General features: G+C 46.3%; 1 protein-coding gene across 1 annotated transcript in view; it reads right to left on the bottom strand.

Moving 5' to 3' along the window:
* Positions 1 to 3,076: 3,076 nt before the first annotated feature.
* Positions 3,077 to 19,629, bottom strand: part of Plpp3 (phospholipid phosphatase 3) — an 80,385-nt gene continuing 63,832 nt past the window's right edge. Inside the window, exons 5-6 of the mRNA XM_047551854.1 lie at positions 16,604 to 16,780; positions 3,077 to 3,365 (exon numbers count right to left, since the gene is read on the bottom strand). Coding sequence (XP_047407810.1) covers positions 3,240 to 3,365; positions 16,604 to 16,780 — 303 coding nt within the window. The 3' untranslated portion in view covers positions 3,077 to 3,239. The remainder of the gene's footprint in view (positions 3,366 to 16,603; positions 16,781 to 19,629) is intronic.

The following is a 19,629-nucleotide window of genomic DNA, read 5'->3' as shown; positions in this document are numbered from 1 at the left end:
CTGGTCTGGAAGTTGCTTAGGATTGATGATTCCTTTGTGTCTTTTACTTTTCCACTTTTTGAGTAAGTATGACTGTTTTCCTATGCCTGTCCTATCACTGAATTTTAGAAGCAGGTAAGTTGTTTCTTAAGTTTTTTAGGTTCACAGATGGAGAACAATGATACCTCAGGGTGGTATGAACAGTCTTCTTCTTCCTAATTTAGATAATGAGATTTGGGATTCTTAAGTTAGATTTAAAAGAGATTTTTAAAATGTGCTTATGTATGTATTTTATTTATTTATTTTGCACTACTGGATTGAACCCAGGGATTTTTGCATGCTACAAAATTGCTCCATCACTCAACTACATTTAGAACTGGGGATGTAACTTAGTGGTAGAGCACTTGTCACAAGAAGAACAGGCAGAGAGAGAGAGAGAGAGAGAGAGAGAGAGAGAGAGAGAGAGAAACTTTGAGATCAAGTAAATCTATTTTGCTCTGGAAGCCAGAGGGTGAACTGTAAAGATGTCCACATGCAAATCCCTGGAATCTGTGACTCCTGTTAGATGGCTCAGAGGAATTAAGGTTGAGCCATAATGGAATTAAATGTGCTACTCAGCTGAATTTAATGTAGATGAATTATCCTAAAATTATCTGAGTGGTCCCACATAATCACTAAGGCCCTCGAATGTGGGAGGTGTGTCAGAGACAGCAGAGTGAGGAGGAAGTGGGCCACAGGCAAGGGGTGCGGACGGGGAAAGAACTTCTCCCCCAGACCCTCCAGAACTATGAGATAACAACTTTGTGTTGCTTTGAACCACTGTTTGCAGTAATTTGTTACAATGGCAACAGGAAACTAATATAAGACCTGTCCTGCAATTACTGTGAAGGATTTAGACAAGTGGTTTCACCTTTTCATTCCTGTTTTCCTTCTCAAAATAAGAACTCTGGGTAAGAAGGAACAGATAGGCAGAACTACCTGGCCCACAGGTGCACAGTAAATGTGAATTTCTAGCTTCCCCTTTTTTTCCAGGTTGGAAAACACAGGAAGAGAGCCATGGGCAAGGAGACAAACGGCATTCTCAGCAGTGTGTCCCCTTCCTGTGCTGTGGACCCTGTGAAGGACTCCCCCAGTCGGCCCCTCAAGTCCACCTTATCTAGAGCACAGACCCTTTATCTGCCTTGAGGGGCCATCCAGTTCCCACCTCCCTGATGAAAACCCCCCTTTGAATACAAAAGCTTTTAGAAAGGGCCTGAGAGGAGGGCAGAGCCAGAGCCTCACTCTGCAAACAGGCTTTCCAAGATGAAAGGGCAGCTGAGCCACTGGTATCTCTCCTCTGGCCGCCATGTTGCCCACTGCAAGAATCAGAAGGTGGTGCCCTGAGGGAGGCCAATCGGAGGCAGACTCCCGGTCCTCCTACCCACGTACCCAACACAGACATCCCTCAAACAATCCATGCTTCCACTTCCTTCATTAGTTGTGTTACGAGCTTTTATTTAAAAAGCACATTTAATACAAGTATAGTTTCGCAGATACAAGTTTTCACTTTGTATGCTACAAAAGTCTTTGAATATTATTCTCTTTACAAAATGGAACCTTACAAAAATACTGACAATTTAATGTTTTTATACAGTTTTCTCTAGTTGCAGTTATTTCTCTCATTGTAAAACAATGACTACCACAGAACTATGATATTTTAGTTGAGATTAAAAAAAAATTAACTCAATGCTTTTTTAAGCAGCTAAAGTAAATAACACAGGTCGAGACACAGTTTATAATCATAGTGGATATAGCTAAAATTGCTTCAGAAATAATATTTTACATAGTTAACTTTTAATGTTTTATACATTATTTATATAATATTTATATATAAAAATCATAGCTTGCTATACGTTGAAATGAAAGGACGGATTCTGTAGTAAGGATGTGCATGTGGTTGATCCATATGGTTACATGTAGCCCTTTGAAAGTTTGCATCCAAGATCAAGAAGCATTTCTTTCTTCCTCCTTTCCTCAAAGGTTCAGTAGAAGGGATCCCCATCTACTGCCCAGAGTGGGACCTTGCTTGGAAGGACACTTATGATAGAGAATGAGGAAAACTCTCTACGGAGATTTAACCCATGTGTTCTGCCCAGCAGAACCTACCAAGAACTGCCCTAGGGGTCAACCCCAAGACAACAGTGCTTTACACAGCTTAGCAAGAGCAACTCCCACGGAAACCCTCTCCACTCCGTTATCTTGAAGGGTAGCCTTTCAGGCAGAAGACCGGCTGCTACTCTGGCTCCCTCCAACTTTGAGTAGCTGAAAGGTTGGTTCGTCTTTCCTTCTGCCTCTTTCCTCCCCGTCTCCTGTCCAGAAGGCCGTTTTCCATCAGCCAGAGGCAGACCATGCCCTTGCTCATCTCTGGACCCTCACAGGAAACCCCGGATTTCAAGGGAGATGGCAGTAACCGAAGTCTAACCGTTTCTAAGAGTGTGCAAGTGCCCGGTGATTGACGTGTACAACATCAGCATCCTGCGATCGACATCACATCACAGGACGATGAGTCAAAAGAAGACATATGGGGGCCTGGACCCTCCATTTCTTCTGAAATTGTGCTATTTGTGAAGTTCACTCATCCACAAAGAGTCTTCTAATCTCTAAAGTGAGGGACCATGGTTGTGGGCCTGTGGATTGTGGGAGGTGATAAAATCCCAAGGACTAGGGATTTGGATTTGGGATCTGACCACTGGACTGAGCAAACCTGCTCATTCCTTAGATTTAAGAAAACAAAATAAAATTTCCTGAACCAAAGTCACAGTAGAGAACAGAGTGGATGAGAAGGGGGATGCAGGAGGAGAGCCCTCCCGAAGGCTATGTTCCGGATTCAGTGCTAATTCTGGCATCGTGTGCTACAACGTGAGTTTGCATTTTTCTCACAGGCCTGGGATTCTCAGGTCACAGAAGGTGACCAGAAGACTCTGCTCAAATCATTTAGTGTTTGTGGTGGGACAGGCCCGTGTTCACTAGAACATGAACACTTAAACCAACTGCACATCCAGGACTCCGGCACTTGGTGTTAGTTTGCTGTTGATTCCACATAGGTGAACACTACCTATTTTTGGAAGGCCACAAGGTAAGACTTTTTTTTTTTTTCCTTTTCACAAATCAGTTGGGCAAAAAGTTTTTCCCTACATTCTACTGTCTGATGAGATTGGAGAGCAGCAAGAACTTGCTGTCAGCAGTCATTGTACAAAAACAGCTCAGGAGGCGGGCAGCACCTACACCATGTTGTGGTGATTGTTCCTGTCAATAATGTCCACAGGTGAAAGGATCTCCTTCCTGATGGCAGGGGCAGGCAGGGAGAGTGTCGTCTTAGTCTTGAAGAGGTCTGACACGAAGAATACCTAGGAGCACAAAATCGAAGATCGAATTAGCAATTGCCACCTGGGATCTGGAGACAGGCAGAGGCAAATGGAAGGAAAGTGGAAGGAACACAGACTTTAGGAAAAGAGGGTCCTAAATCATAGCTCTCCAAATAGGGAAGGACCATAGCAATCACATAATCCAACTCTGACAGTTTAAATGAGGAAACCGAGGCCTGAAGTACAGTGACAGGGTCCAGGTCGTGCAAGAGTAGAATCCAGTCTTATGGACTCTTAGTCCAGGTCACTGTTCCTGCAACCCATACTTCCTTATTTCTCAGGGCAAATGAGCAATGAAAGATAAGTTCTTAAGCAAAGGAAGCGAGTCATAATTAGTCATTAATCCATGCTACTTTCCCTTTCCTCACAAAGGAATCCAGGGTGTAACCCAGACAGATCGGCCAATATAAATTCCTGTCAGCAGAAGCTGGAGTAAGGAAGCAGCAGCGACCACTTTTTCCTAAAATCCCCATGATATCAATCATTTGATGGGGGTCAAGAAGCCAGGTCTTATTGCAGAGGGAGTCAGCAACTAACTTAGAGGAAAGGTCAATAAAAAAATCTCCTTTCCTCATACCCCAAATTCTTCCTCCTCAGGCATGTGACCTAGGAGTCTGTCTTGGAATCATTGAGAAACATGTGCTGAAACCCTCTGGCAGGTGTATAAGGATGGCTCAGATGTAGTTGCTGTCTCAAGGAGCTTATGATACGGAAGTCAAGATCTTGATGAGCTACAAGGATAACAAAAACTTGTGCTTTGTATTAGATGGCAAAATAAATACATGGACATCCATTTGAGTCCTTTAGCAGCAGGGGTTTGTATTAAGTAATTATAAGTGGCAGCTATCAATCATGTGCTGGAACTGGGGAATAAAATACTTTCAAAGTTCTTGGCAAAATGCAGCTCAATGGTAGAGTGCTTACCTAGTGCTCACAAGGCCCTGAGTTCAATCCCTAGCACTGCCCCCTCAAACCCTCCCTCCCACAACTTTGAGAACTGAAGCATTTTCATTGCAATACCTGCAGATGGTAATGTGCTCACTAATAATGGTGGCACTGTCCCTTCGTTCTGGTCACCTTACTGGCAAAAAAAAAAAAAAAAAAAAAAAAAATGAAGACTTCACCAAAACTAAGGATCTCATAGCCAGGGCCTGGTCAGGGTAAGGCCTTGGATTATTTGTTGAACCAATTTCCAAAATGTCACTTCTGGCATTGCTGTGTGGTAACACAGCAGTTAACAAACAGTGTCATAAAGAAACTGGTAATGCTGGCTACCCCAGGAGAGGGGACCCGGGTGGCTGGAAGATAAATGTGAATTGGAGACCCACAAAACTCTTTGTATCTTCTAATTTTGAGCCTGTTACATATATTATAAACATTTCATTATGTTGTTGTTATTAAAAAAAAAAAAGATAAGCACAGCTAGGCTATCCGTATGCTACTACAAGAAAAAGAAATAGTAGCCAAGAAATGCCACCCCTTACTACATTTTTAGCTTCAGTTTCACTGAAAGTACCCTTTTGCAAAGAGAAATAAATCTAAGCCTTTCTTTTCTAAGGCACTTTGAACGGAGAAAAAGTTGGAGCAGAAAGGTTTGTCTCCCAGTCAGAGTCAAACTTGAGAGGAAGAAAGGAAATGCCCTGTGCCCCAGCTGCCAGGAGGCTCCAGGGTCCCCAGTAAGGGACTCCATTAGGAGCAGCTGGGGAGGTGGTCTTCAAGTGCACTCAGTGTAAGAAAAACCCAACAGACATGATCAAAGCTCAATGTGTCCAAGGATGAAACTTCCAACTGCTCTCTGCCTCTACCCCTTCTCTCCCCAGGGCCTCTCTTCTTACTGTACTAAAAAGATACAGATCACCTCTCCATCACTGGCTCTTACCTCCACTATCTCAGCAGCTGGATTCATGAAGTACAGGCTCTCACAATCCTAGTTTCTTAGAGATCTTTCTCCTAGATTCCATCTGTGAGGGCAAATCTAGCAGAGAACATCTCATCCCCAACAAACACCTGAACCACTGACCCCTCACTCTACTGATTTATCTCCCAATCTAATATTTTGGGGTTCATATCTATTGCACATTAGAGTTCGTGTTTCCTAACTGCAAGATGGAAATTATATGAAGATGAAAGGTCACGATGAACTTGAGAAGACCTAAACCTGTGTCAATACCAGGTATTTCTTTCTCTAATGCTGTGGATGCCAAAGTAATTACAGAACCTAGGTTAAGTCATGCTCCATCATGTCTCCAAAGCTTTGCTGACTGTTCTTCCCACATGGGCGGCTCTGAAGAATGGAGTTCCAATCCTTATCACCCTGGATCACCCACAGCACCTAAGTTGGGTTTTGCACATACCAAGTGATCCATAAATGTGTGTTGTTGAATTTCTAAAGTTCCCCCTACTTCCTGGGAAGTAAAGTGCTCTGGCCTTGGGTTCTACCAGAATATACAAGACCAACAGAGTTCAGGGGAACCACATACTCAAATGCCCGTGCACACAACTGGCAGGCAAGATAAAGGGATGAGCCAGGTGAGGCAGAATCCCACGTCCTTGCTTTCAGTGTGGCTTGAGGTTACACAAACATTTTTGCGGGGGGATCATGATCCTATCAAGACTCAAACAGGGCTTCTTCTTCCTAATGCTTGAACAGCAGAACACAAAAAACTCTAGTAAAAGTGGAAACTTCTTGGCTTGGAACAGTTCCACTTCCTGGGCAATCTCCACCTGGAGGCCCAGGCGGGTAGGTGTCCATAGATGAGTGGACCTATCTTAGGTCCACGGAACAAACACACTCCCAGCCCACAGCTCCGCTCCACAGGTCCTCTCATTGTACAAAAGAATATATCACAATTATCACTGTCTCAGCAAACAAGAAAACCAGACGCTAAATACCAAGAGGAGGTCGAAGCTACACTGCTTGGAACATTTGCTTTTCATTTCATTTCTCTGATTTTGTTTTAAATTTTATAAATTACTTTTTCTGAAAACAGAATCAGTGCAATTAATAAACATTTATTAAACCCCTGCTATGTTCTAAGTCCCAAGAATATAAAATTGAATACTCATAAAACACAGTTCTTTGTCCTCAAGGTACTTCCGTGCCAATGAGGGAGAGAGCCAGGTAGGTAGACGGCCTCCACAATATTGTGTTTTGAGGAGTGTGGCAGAGAGAGGCCAGAGTAGAAAAGAGACCCAGAGAACGTGGCTTCTAACACAGACTAAATGGTTGGGGAGTGGCCCTTGGAAGGTTCCCCCAGGGGACAGCTGTTTGAGCTCAGCTTTGGAGGATAAGAAGGGGTTCCCCAGGTGGGGAATACCCAGAAGACTGCTATAGGCAGAGGGAGCAGTGAAGTGGGCTGCAGGAGTGAGAGAGAACAGAAAGTTCAGGACTTTCTGATGCTAAGTGGGGCCAAGGCAGAGCCATCAAGGAGGCTGGAGAACAGAGGGCCTGAACTTGAATGGCTCCCTTGGACACATCAAGCACTCCAGACCTGCTTCTTTTGGAGCAAGATATCATTTTCAAGGTTGAAGCACTGGAAAGTCTCACATTAAGGTCATGCTAACTCAAAGGAGTCAGAGAAGGTGCAGGAAGCCCCAAGGTGGTGACTACAGAGTCTAGGAGAGGATGAGTCCTGCAATGGCACTCAAGACGAAGAGGAAGAGAGCGATTTCAAAATACTGAGCTCAGGACTGGAGCTGATAGAGCTGCTGTGTCTGTGTGGGTGGGTGTGAGTTTAGCAATGCTTTTCTTGCTAGTTCTGTTTTTCTACTCCAGAAATTTTTTGCATTGGTTCTCATTGAAAACTCTTAAAATCGGGGTAATTATGCTAGGGGGAAAATGATAGCTTTCTTCCGCCTTCTAATATTTTGGCTCCTTCTGATATAGTCTTGGGGAAGTGATTCTGACCTCCTGCTGAGTCAGAATGTCAAGCTATTCTGTGATCAGATCCAAGGGCGGAAGACAATCTGATTTACCCAAACACTCTGGACAATGTAGCTCTTCCTTCAAGAGCAAGACTACACACAAACAAAGCAGCTCTAGGCTGTATGAACACCATTCACATGATAAGGAGATAAGAAATGTGCAGGGAGCAGCTCCATAAGGGTCTAGCCCCACCACCATCTCCCACCCCCATCTATCCACACAATGCTGCTGAGAGCTTTGTTCTTGAAGGTGGGACCGACTTGTTTGCAAATCCAAGTTTTGCCATTTCCAGAGAAAAACCCATGTGAGGGACATGATACCTATCTCTTGGGGCTTACCTCGAGGATTGTGGGATGTCATAAGGGACACAGCTGTGGCACAGTGCCTGGTAAGAGGTTGACACACAGAAGCTACTACTCCTGGCTCATGGGTTCAGTGCCTGTCTACACGAACTCATTTCCTTTTCTCTCTCTTTTATGTGGAAAAAGAAGAGAAAGAACTAGAAAGGGGATAAGAGGAACAATTGAGAATGTGAATGAACCTGCAAAAGGAGACACCGATTCAAGACAGCTACAGAGACGGTGTGCTGATGGTAGTTTTCCATAAGGCAGATAGGATCTGCTATTAAAGACCTACAATTTCTGGAGCTATTTTTGGAAATGAGTCACACTGGAAAAGGAAGATGCTCTGGTCTCTTCTTGCCAGCATTCACCTGCCGTAGAGATGCCAGCCCCACCTAGAGCCCAAAAAGCCTGGTCCTGCTGCACAACGCCTGGCTGAAGCTCGCCAAGAACCAAGTCGAGAAACAAGAAGTCTGGGTGGTGGCCAAGTTTCCACCTGCAGGGTCATGGGCGGCTGGGTCAGCACATTTTGAGGGTCATTTTGTGAAGAGCTGAGTATGACAACTAAATGGTCTTTTTAAAAAGTTCCTGCAGTCCAAGAGTGTTTCAACTCATGACTGTGTAAGTGAACTTGAAGACAGGAACCATGCTCTTGGACGCAGAGATTCTTACTAGCTCCCATTGAGTTTAGATACCAGCACAGGACAGATAACTATAAAAGCCAAAGGATTTTAGAATCTCAGGAGAAGAAGACAAGAGTTGTCTATTCTGGTATTTCTGGTTTGAGTGCAGTATTTAAATTGTCTGTTTCTGAATCTCCTGGGTGCTTCTTGAAAAAGCAAATTTCTAAGCACACTGGAAGAATGGTCTGAAATCTGCATTTCAACAATACTCACTGTTGTGTACACTACAGGCAAGAGAACTTCAGTGAGTGGTCTATGGAGGTGAACAGATGAGCTCAGATGATAGATGTACTATTTATTGCACGGCTGTGTCTCACTCAGTTTTAATATTCTGAGTGAGGATCCTGTGTCTGCACCCTGGACCTCAGGATGCCTCTCCTGAGCTGCCTTCCCTTCCCTTTGGTTCCCCTACTGAACTTTTAATGACCTTCCATTTCGACACTAGGCCACAGGCTGTGATCTGTGATCCTTAAATGCTATGTCATGTTTCCCCTTCTGGGCTTCGAGCTACTCAAGGGCATGGGTTGTGTGGAGTCATCTCTGCTCAGAGCTCAGCGGCCCTCAGTGAAGGCTGGTCCACCCCCATGTGAAACACAGACCCTGGCTGCTGCAGAGTTTGCATTCACTTCAGTATGTCTTGGCCTTGGGATTTCCTTTCGGTTTCCTGGTCCACCATACTGAACACTCTCCAGATTAAGGAAAGAAGAACTTTCCTGGGAGGAGAAAGCCTTGGGAACAGACTCAACCTCATGCCCTGCTATAGTAACGGCTGTCTAAAGAAAATTATCTTTGGCAGCCTTGTCTTTTCGGAGATGATATTACTCAATTGCAATCATTACTTTTTGATCTCAATAAAGGGCTTTCAGTTATTGGCACTACGCGTTTGCCAGTTTCAGTGGTGAGTGAGAAGGAACATGATGGGGCAGAAAGAGTCAAATCCAAGATCTAGTCCCCCAAAATGGCTATTGCTGTGGAACATGGACTAAGTCACACTCTTGTGTCGTCTTGAATTGATACAGAAAGAAAAGGTTTGATGATTTCAAGTGATCTTCCTGCCTTGTATTTGTGTGCAAATGTTATTTAAAAAAAAAAACTAACTTCCCATATTTATCATTTAAATAGAATAATATATGTGAAAATATGTCCTATCTGTGAAGAACTATTCAAATCTTATCCCAATTATCATCATTAAGAATCATCACTGCTACTGAGGAACACAAAAGAAGTTAATCTCTCTAAAAGAGGAAAGAGGGTTTGGAGAAGGAGAGGAGAGTGGGCCATTCTGAAGGAGTGCCCTGTCCAGGGGCCTGTAGGAGGTTCTCCTAGGCCAGCACAAAGGAGGGTGGCTGGTGAGGAGGACCCTGAGAGCTGGTGGCCCTGCAATGGGGTGCTAGTTTCAGCAGGAACTGGTGCTCAGGAATGTGGCACCCAGCGATGACAGAAAATGGACAAAGGCAAGGGCCACCAGTCCAGAAATCTTTCAATTTTGAAGGTAAAGGGAGAAGGGGGCTAGTATTCACTGAGCTCACTTCTCTCTTTTATCCTACAAGTTCCATTGTTCTGCACTTGATCCCAGAAACATACCACATTCTTTCCATCCATCCCCATGTCTTTATGCTATTCTTTCTGCAGACAGTTCCCTGCCCAGTCTTCTGTGTGTCATAGACAATGTCCATTCACCTTTCAGGAATCACCTCCCTATAGCTGGACATGGTGGTGCATGCTTGTAATTCCTAGCAGCTGGGGAGGCTGAGGCAGGAGGATCACGAGTTCAAGGCCAGCCTCAGCAAAAGCGAGGCGCTAAGCAATTCAGCAAGACCCTGTCTCTAAATAAAATACAAACTATGGCTGGGGATGTGGCTCAGTGTCGAGTGCCCCTGAGTTCAAACCCTCGTACCCCCCCTCCAAAAAAAAATCTCCCTTAGGAAGTTCTAGACCTCCCACACCCTCAAGGAGAATTAAAGATCCCCACTCTTTCTTCTGCTGTCCTCAGGGATGGGCCCCATACCAGTAGCTGTGCCCTCTGGTACTTGATTGTTTATGTGTCTGTTCCCATCAGATCAGTCTCAAGCCATCAGTAAGTTACTGGGTGGTCACCATCAGTATTTTGAAAAGTTAAATAAAAGTTACTAGAACATCTCACACATGCTAATGATAAGCCTTATTTTGTGTTTGGATGCCTCTGTTGGGTTAGGATGCACAACATATTTCTTATTGTGGATCAGGATCAAGTCTTGGAAATATATTGCACTGTAAGCTCTTCAAGGAACAGCTCCTTTTTGCTCTGAATCCCTAAGATAAAGCACAGCACGTACCACATGCTACCCATCCAATCAGCATGTAATGCATCTCATGGGCATTGAATCCTCAATCTGAAAACTATGTAAGTACAATCACCCCCTCATTGAACAGGAAGAGGCAGCTGAGAGGTGAAATGACTTACCCAAGAGGGCCAACTAGCAAGTGGCAGAAACGTGGCTCCCCCTCCTGGGTCTGTCCGGGGTCATACACCCCACCCACCTCAGCAGGGCAATGTGAAAGGAGACCTGAGAACTACTTTGCAAACCGTAGGCGTCTGGAACCACACTGTTATCATTGCCTGGGGACCTAAGCTGACCCCGGTCTTTGCCTCCTTCTCTCTGCCACATTCCACATCAACCATGTTTCCGCCTGCCTGAGCGGGGGTCCCGCAGTGACAAGGTCAGCCTCAGGAACTACTGGCAAAGAGCTAGGCTTTGGCAGGGCCATAAGAGTTTTGGGAGGTCATTTCATCCATTCCCCTGCACTCAGATATACAATACCCGCAAAGGAGCAGATGGGGATCTCCTGTGAGAGGAGGAAGTCACCTTGCAAACCCAGCATAGACCAAGCTTGCTTGGAATGGCTGCTGTGGCCAGCCGAGATGGGCCTGAGCTACCAGGATCCGGTTCTGACCCTGCGTGGGTGTGCTGGGCATGTGCTGCCCTCTCCTCACGCGTTTCCTCTCCTAAGGTCGCCATCACTGGACTCGTCTTCCACTAGCACTCTTGCTGGTCTCCCTTCCCAAGGTCATGGCATTAGGGCAGAGACAAAGAATGCTCTCTCCCTTCCCTACATCCTGGAGGAAGATAGCAGCCCACAAAAGAGCAACTGCTTGCTGGGCCACACCCTGGGAAGAGGAAAGCCAGGAAAGACTGCTGTGTGTTTATGAAACTCATGAGCAGCTGCTTCCTTTGCTGAACCCACAGCAATGGCGGCCTGGCCCTCCCCTGACCCCTCCCAGGGCTCCACATTTGCCATCTGTTAGAGGGTCAGCAAGGAGGTGAGCAGACATGCAAGTTGTCACCGGACAGGAAATGAATTGATGTCTGTCCCTTCATCTGAGTCCCTGGGTGAGCCCAGCTGTGGAACCTGGTAGGGGTGACTTTGAGGGTGTGTAGGTGGGAGGAGGGCCGAGAGGGTCAGCATGTGCCGGAGTCTGTGTCTGTGTGCCTGTGGTTCAGAGTTCTGGCAAGAGAGAGAGAACAAATGTCTGTGTGGTTGGGAGCACTGGGTGTGTCCGGGCCATGACCTGCTGCCCTAGTCGTGCACCTCTGTCCACATCTGTGAAGCTGTGCAGGTCTGCCTGGCCCTAAGGGTCTGTGCCCGGGGTTGAGCCACCACACTGAAGATTTTCTATCTGCATCGGGTTCCAGTGTCTTCCTTTTCTGGGAAGCATTCAACTAGTGAACAATGAGGGAGGAAATAACCCATCCTCACTTGGCATGTGATTTTTGTCTAGACAAGTCTGCTTTTGCTGTGACACACTATCCCCAAAACACTGGGGTAAAAGTGCTTGGCTGACCCAATATTCTAAGTTAACGCACTGCACCACTGGGGGTTGAAGGGCAGGTCCTAATCCCCCAATATAGGCTTTGCAGGAAGACAGCTTCACCTGAGAAAGTAAGTCCAGCTCAGCGACACACAGAGCCATGTCACAAGATCTCAGTGCGAAAAGGTCACAGAACAGCAGGGCCTCCAACTTCAATCCACAGATGAGGAAACCAGACTGGGAAGGGAAGTGTCTTGCCTGAGGCCACGAGCCAGTTCATCATTCACGATTTACCCAAAGCTTACCAAGCTCTTATTGCCTGCCAGGCACCATAGTCGGCACTGAGAACCCACAACCAGGTTAAGCATGGATTCTGTTATTAAGGCACCCACAGTTTTGTTGGGGGAATCAGTATATGAGAAGGTAATTGACAGGACAGGTCAAAAGCCATGGTGGGAAGAAATCACTGTGGGCTGTGGGAGTAACAGAAGAAAGTTAGACAATTCTGTCTCCAGCGACTGGGGAAGGCATGGTGAGCTGAACAAGGGCCCCTCCAAGATGTCCATGTCCTGCTCTCCAGAACATGCACCGATGTTACCTTATACGACAAAACAGACCTTGCAGATGAGATTAAGTTAAGGGTCTTGATTTAAATGGAGATGATCCTGGTTATTAATGTAATCACAGAGTCCTTAGGAGAGGGAGGCAGAAGGGTCAGAGTCACAGAAGGTGTGACAATAAAGTGGAGGCCAGAGAGCATGAGAAAGATGGGAAGATTCCACACTTCTGGCTTTGACAGTGGAGAAAGGGGCCATGCGACAAGGGACGCGGGCAGCTCCAGACAGCTGTGGAAGGCAGGAGAAATGGATTTTCCTGGGGACTCAGGGTGGAACATAGCCCTCCTGGCACCTCGACTTTGGCCCAGCAGGACCCATCTCCCACTTGAGACTTCCAGAATGGTCAGAAAACAAACCTGTGTTGCTTTCAGCCACTAAATTGGTGGTGATTTGTTACAGTACAGCGGTCATAAAAAATAAAAGTAGAAGGTATCACCAGAAATGAAGTGAGACTGGAGCTGCACTCCATCAAAGGTAGCCAGCTCTCTAAACTAAGAGCTTGTCGTGCAGAGGAAGGTGAAGTCACCTGCAGGGGTAGGTGAGGGGGTTGGAGGTGCGGCCCTGGAAACTGGGGTCGTGGAGCCCTGACCCTCTCTCACTCTGCCACAGGTCAACTCTGGCCTCTCCACCTCCTCTCTGTTGGACTAATCCCTTTGGACTCCCGTTTCTCATCTCAAGTGAAGACAATGACAATCCTCAACATAGGATTTTCAGGGACTGAAGATCTGTGTAAAGTGCTTACCACAGTGGTGGCACAGGGTGAGCTCTCAATAAATGTCAACACACATCACATCTCTGTTAAGGGAACAGGAGCCCACAGAGGCCTGGCTCAGGAGGTTTATCAGAGTGGGGACTGGATTCTGGGCACGTTAGCCCTCTGCACGGTGGCGTTTCTACCAATCTGTGCTACCTCTTTGAGAAACTTCCTAACCTCAGGGGACATCTCTCTGTTTCAAGGATCACTCAACATGAAGCATACTGGGCTACTCCTGGAACTCACCGGGACACCAGCCCCAATTCTTGGGTGGAGTTCTGCAGCGGCTCAACGAGAGCAGAAGCCAGAGACTCCTGCCGAGAATGTGAGAGCCACGCTGCCCAACTAGGGAGGAGGCTGGTAAAGCCACAACACCTGTGAGGTAGACGCCTTCCTCCTCCTCACCAGGGTGCCCAGTGTTCTCACCAGATGGCCTCATGGTCCCTTCACTTCCTCCTGGACCACCATCCCCGTCTCAGTTCAGGGGCCGGCCCTTGACTCCCATCTTCTTCGAGATCACAACCAGGAAAAGAGAGCCCTGGTAGCCTTCGGCGGCTAAGGACACACTGCCGCTCTCTCCCAGTTGAGCTTCCCTATGCTCAGTAGCCACAACTACCAGCCCCTTCCAAGGGGCAGGGCCTTGAATGATTTAAATGAAACAGACCACTCAGTGCTGTGAGTCCAAGCCAATTGCAACCATGGGTCCTACTGCATCAGGTTGTATTAGATATCTAGAGAAAAGTAATAAATAAGAGTCCTGCCCTTGTGTGTTCACAGCTAAATGGGCAAAAGATGGAAAGGTATTTAATACTCCTTTCCAAACTATCTCTATATGGCAAAATAGGCTTTCGAACTAAAGTGACGACTGGATCAGCCCAAGGGCTGGGAAGGATCCTGTGACACACTTAAATGGCCCTCTCTAAGTAGCTGTCCACGCAGCTTCTGCCTCAGGTTGCCAAGTGCAGAGGGCCTGGCTATGAGCCTGATCTAATCCTGGGAGCAGCTGTCTACCAGCTCTTTGACCTTGGATGACTTAAGTCATCTCTCTGAGCTTGAGTTATTTCATCTGTGAAATGGTCCCACTTGGTTGAAAGAAGACAGAGGGTCAAGTGTCTAGAAAGGTGCCAGCAAACAGTAGGTGCTTTTCCAATGTGGGGACCAAATTCCTGTGCCATCCCACAGGCAGCAAGAGTCAAACAGGATAAGAGTCAGACCCTCATTTCCCTTCTTGAAAATAAGCCTGGGTCCTCGGAACACTTGGTCTAATTGCTCATGGCCAGTGCTCTAGAGTATAAAAGAAAGGAAGGCCCAGAACAATCCCCACACCTTTTAATTTTTTTAATTGGGGGTGCAGGAGGCTCCAATTAGGGCAGTGGCGCCACGGAGAAGGAAACCCCGCAGCAGGCCCCAGGGCTGTGCTCCTGCTGGGAGCAAAGCTCAGAGGGCACAGACGCACAGGGTCACCCTTCAGTGCAAACACCCATCCCCCACTGTCACTTCATATTAAAGGGCCAGGCACCAGGACAAGTTGGACAGTGACAGCTGCTCTCATTAACAGTTTGTTTCCCCAACCTTCCTCTCTTCTGCCTTCACTTAAAAAAGAGAAAAGAAAGGAAACAGAAAGCAATGAAGACTTCCACCTCAACAGTCAGTCCCTCAGGACAGAAGGCCATGTCAAAGCTAGCTGGGGTTCCAATACTACTTTAATGGTGCTGTCCACTCTGAGCACCTGACCTTCCTCCTTCCTCTTGCCCCCCACTGCTTCAGACAGTCGCCCACCTGCCCCTGCGTCCCTGCAGCCCCATGTGGTATTGCAGCTCTCATGCTTGGCCTGGCCGTGCATGTGGTCAGATGAGAATTCCTCAGGAGCAAGGGTTCGACCTTATTCACCCCCCTTCCTTCAGGAGAATCTTCCCTAAAGTGATCTCAGGAAAGCCCAGGTCAACTCATTGATTCTAGCTTTTTGCTTATTAAGTACACATTTACTTCTGGAGCTAGGAACCCCAAGAGGCCTTGGGAAGACAGGGAGACCAACATACATGTTATGTACTGTCCCTGCCTGTCTGAAAGGAGACATATCAACCTTGCAACAGAGTGACAAATGCTATTACAGAGGAGAAGGAGAAGGTGACCATAGAGAGACACAGGCCTGTAGCCAGGCTTAGAAGCCAGGATCAGGAAGAGAAGGTCTTGATTTCTCTATTGTTCATAATCCTGTCTGTGAATGAACAAGGACAATACTAACAACAACTCAGCCTACGTGGGTGCTGCTTAAACATTCAGGCATTATGGTGCTCAGGGTTTCCTGCTGGACTAGGGGTAGCCCCTCTGAGGAGGACCCAGCAAGTCACTATGTCACAGCAGGTGCTCAGTCATGTTTGCTGAATAAGCCCCTCAAAACTTGCAGTGGTTAGGAAAAAGCAGAGATTCCCTGTGGAGTTCAGAGAGGTGGAACGCCTTTACCTACCCTGAGAGTCAGGGTGAACCATGAGGAAGGGGTAGCCCAACAGTCTGGGGCAAATCAGCAGGTGGCCCTTCCCAAGTGCGGTCTCTAGGGAACTCTGACTCCGTACATGTGCAAGGCCCTCGGGCTGAGGGAGGACTTAGCTTCAGCAAACCTCCTTTGCTCCAGCCAGAGTGAGGGCCTCAAGGGTCACAGTGGGAACAGCAGGCATTTTCCAAAAAGCAGTTAACTGAATAGTAACCATCCACCAAAGCAGCACGTGAGTACTCTGTGAGTCAGGAGACTTCAACTGTTAACTCATGTGACATGTGACCTTGGGTAAGTGTCTGGTCTAAATGTCCTCATACATAAAGTGAGTAAATGGGACAATACCTAAGGTCTCTTCCAGTTGCAACATTCTCTGAACTCAAACCTTCTGTGTTTATGAAGAAGGGGATTTACAGATCTCAGCAGATCAAATTCACAGGCTGGAAGGAAGCAAGAATTATTTACACTAGCAATGGAGTTCTGGGGAGGAGGTGGCTCTTTGGATACCAAGAGAACAGGAATAAGGGCTCCCTGGCTTTGGTCACTGAGCTGGAAACATTTAACAAGCAGCATCCAAGCAAAGGCTTGGCTTGAGTGCTGAGGCCAAGAGGCTACTTACTATGCAGCAGGCCACCAGGGCTCCTTGAGCAAATCCTGCCAGGACATCACCAGGATGGTGCTTATGGTCGGATACTCGGGACAGTCCCGTGTAGAAGGCCATCATGATCAAGGTGAACTGCAGGAGGGGCCGAAGAAGGCGGGCACCTCTCCAGGTGAAGCGGGCCTGCAGGTATAGCTGGAGAGAAGAGACAAAACGAGCAGACACTAAGTGACCACTGTCCGCAGGCACTCTGACACCAGCTCCACTCACACTATGTTCCTGCTAAGTGGAACCCTCCAGACTTGGGGTGGCATATTTTGGATGCAGCATTCGATGGGGATGTGACCTTGGGCCAGTTATTTAAATGCCAAGAAAAAAACAGAGAGAATCTAGGGAAAGCTGAGAAAGATAACACACACAAATACATTTCACATAATATTCCACACACAGTAGGCCCTTAATAAATGTTTGTTTCCTTTTAACTTCTTCTTGATTGAAGCTAATTAAAGACCAGTGACCAGGGTCAGCAAAAGCTTTATTTTACAACTGATAACAACTCACTTAATACATTGGCGCATTTCCTTGGAGATTGTGGATGCATAATCCCTAAACTACCTTGCTCTACCAACCCTAATGCCATGGAAATACAATAGTGCTAGGGGAAGTGATCATGATAAAGAGATGCTTCTGCTTCAAAACAAAGCACTCTACCCAAGGACAAGGATCTAAGTCGCCACTAGGAACTATGGATTTTGAATTAGCGTAGAAGGAAACACATAAACCAGCCACACAATGCCAGAGAGCTTTCAAGGAGAGACTGACAGACACTGGACTGGGTGGGGTAGAAGAGTAACCTGAAGAAAAATGGAAGAAAAATAAAAATAAAAATACCTCTGGCTGAAGGAAAGAAGTTGAAATGACGTCAACTGGGTATTGTCCCCTCAGAGTTATCTGGCTGCAGTTTCCGTTTTAACCTCTGGGCACAACCTATTTCCCAGGTTCCTGTGGGAACTTGGGAAATGAGGGGGAAGCAGCAGAGGGACGAGGGGAACTTCCGACTACAAATCAAAGCACTGGGAGAGGCCAGGGGGAAGGGGAAGCAAGAGGGAGGGGCCGCTGGCCTCGGGCAGGCCTGTGGCAGTGGCCCAGGGGGGCTCTGCCCTTGCTTTTAGTGGTCAGGAAGAAGCAAGAAGCAGCGAGTCCTGAGGAACCAGGAGTGGAAGGACCCAGTCACTCTGAGCTGTAGGAACTGTGTCTAGGACTTGACCCTCAATAACTTGGACAACCATTTCAAAAAAGCCAGGCATGAAAACAGCAGGCAGCTTAATAACCATTTTGAAATTATGTAAGTGTAGTATTGGAAAATCTAAGAATAAGGAATGAAAAACATCAGGTAAGAGACTCTATATTCACGTAGTCAGCCACTACACCAGTGATAAAAATCAGTGGTCTTCTCATATGTAAATAATAACCAGTTAAAAATCTGAAAGAAGCAACAAAACCATCATGTTAATAGTAAAGATGATTAAATAAATAGTAATTAACTTACAGAACTGCATGGAGTCTTTATGAAGTAAGGGACATAAAAGGCAATCTGAATTGAGAGCTGGAATTTTTATTTATAAAAACACTCAACTTACAAATTCAGTAGTTCATATGTAAATACAATTAGATTCCCATAGACATTGTAGAAAAATAAAAATATTCTTAAAAGATCAAACCTGTGGACTGAGTCAAAAGAGATCAAGAGCAAAAGTGTCAGCCAGGTCCTATGACAGGTGCTAAAGATACAGAAATGAGAAGTTGAAATTCCTGGCCAACCACAGTTAGGGGATGCAAAGGGGTGGACTAGGAAGGAAGCAGGGGGGCCTGGCTCCATGACTTAAGGGGAAGGGATGATATGAACCCTAAAGATGAACTGGCATTTGCTGGGAATTAAGGCAACAGTGGTTACAGTACAGATTCCAGGGAGGGGTGGCTGAGCTCTGCCATCAATGTCCCCAGGAACTCAAATCATTCAGCCAGTCAAAGAAGAGGATGCATAGTTCATGAAAAGGAATAAGGCAGCAGAGACAAGAAAGGGTCAGTTCATGAAGGACCTTGGATTCAAACGAAGGAACCTGGTCTTTATTCAGTAGACCGACATTCCCCAAACTAATACAAAGGGACTTAAAAAAAAGAAAAAAGAAAAAAGAAAAACTAATGAATGCTTCATCCTACATCCTTATTTCTGTCACTTATAATGCTTATAAGATTTCTAAAGGCTCTGAGAAGTCCTGCAGGGAAAAAAAAAAAAAAAGACTTATTTGGCTTTAAGTCACTATTTTGACAGAACACCTACCTACTTGATCTCAGCTAGAAAATATTACTATATTCAATGGGGGAAGATGATATGGTTTTGAGAAAGGCACCAAATACCATGAAAAAAAAAAAAAAAACTAATTTGGATGCTTTTGAAGGGCTCTAGGTAGAGCTGGCTCACTACAGACAATACCAAAATCACAGTGAATCTAAAGCTACAGTCCACAGGGCTACTCCCTCCTTTCGGATGAAATGAACTCCAGCAGACTCTGCCATTGTGGATCAAAAGATCCCTTCCTTCTGGAAGTAGGGATGGAATGATGTTGGTCCAGCTCCTGTTCAGCACAAGTCTTCGGAACAATGGCAAGTTCAGGGAAGAAGGAAAAGCCTGCGTACCAGATGCCCAGCTGGTTCTGTGCTCAGCTCAGCCCTGGACAGTGGACGAGGTGGGTGGACAGTAGAAAGATGCAGGTCTTAATCAGAAGACCCTCAGTGAGCCTCGGCTTTTCCCTGTTAAAGTTACACAGCCGCTATCACACAGGCTGTGGTACAGATTGCTAATGCAGACAAAGGACAACACGCCATGCCACTCATCCTTCAAACACTTCTCTTAAAGTAGCCCCAAGATATTTCTCTTTCCCACGCTGAACAAAGCTGCAGGTCCTCAGAAAAGACATTTTCGAAATTCTCCACCCTTCCCCTCGTTTGCTGCATGGACTTCAGGTCACAGGCCTTGGAATCCA

This window comes from Sciurus carolinensis, chromosome 1 (genome assembly GCF_902686445.1).
Source record: "Sciurus carolinensis chromosome 1, mSciCar1.2, whole genome shotgun sequence".
Classification (NCBI taxonomy): Eukaryota; Metazoa; Chordata; class Mammalia; order Rodentia; family Sciuridae; genus Sciurus; species Sciurus carolinensis.
Note: the sequence above shows the minus strand (reverse complement) of the source record. Positions and strands in the feature narration are given on the sequence as shown.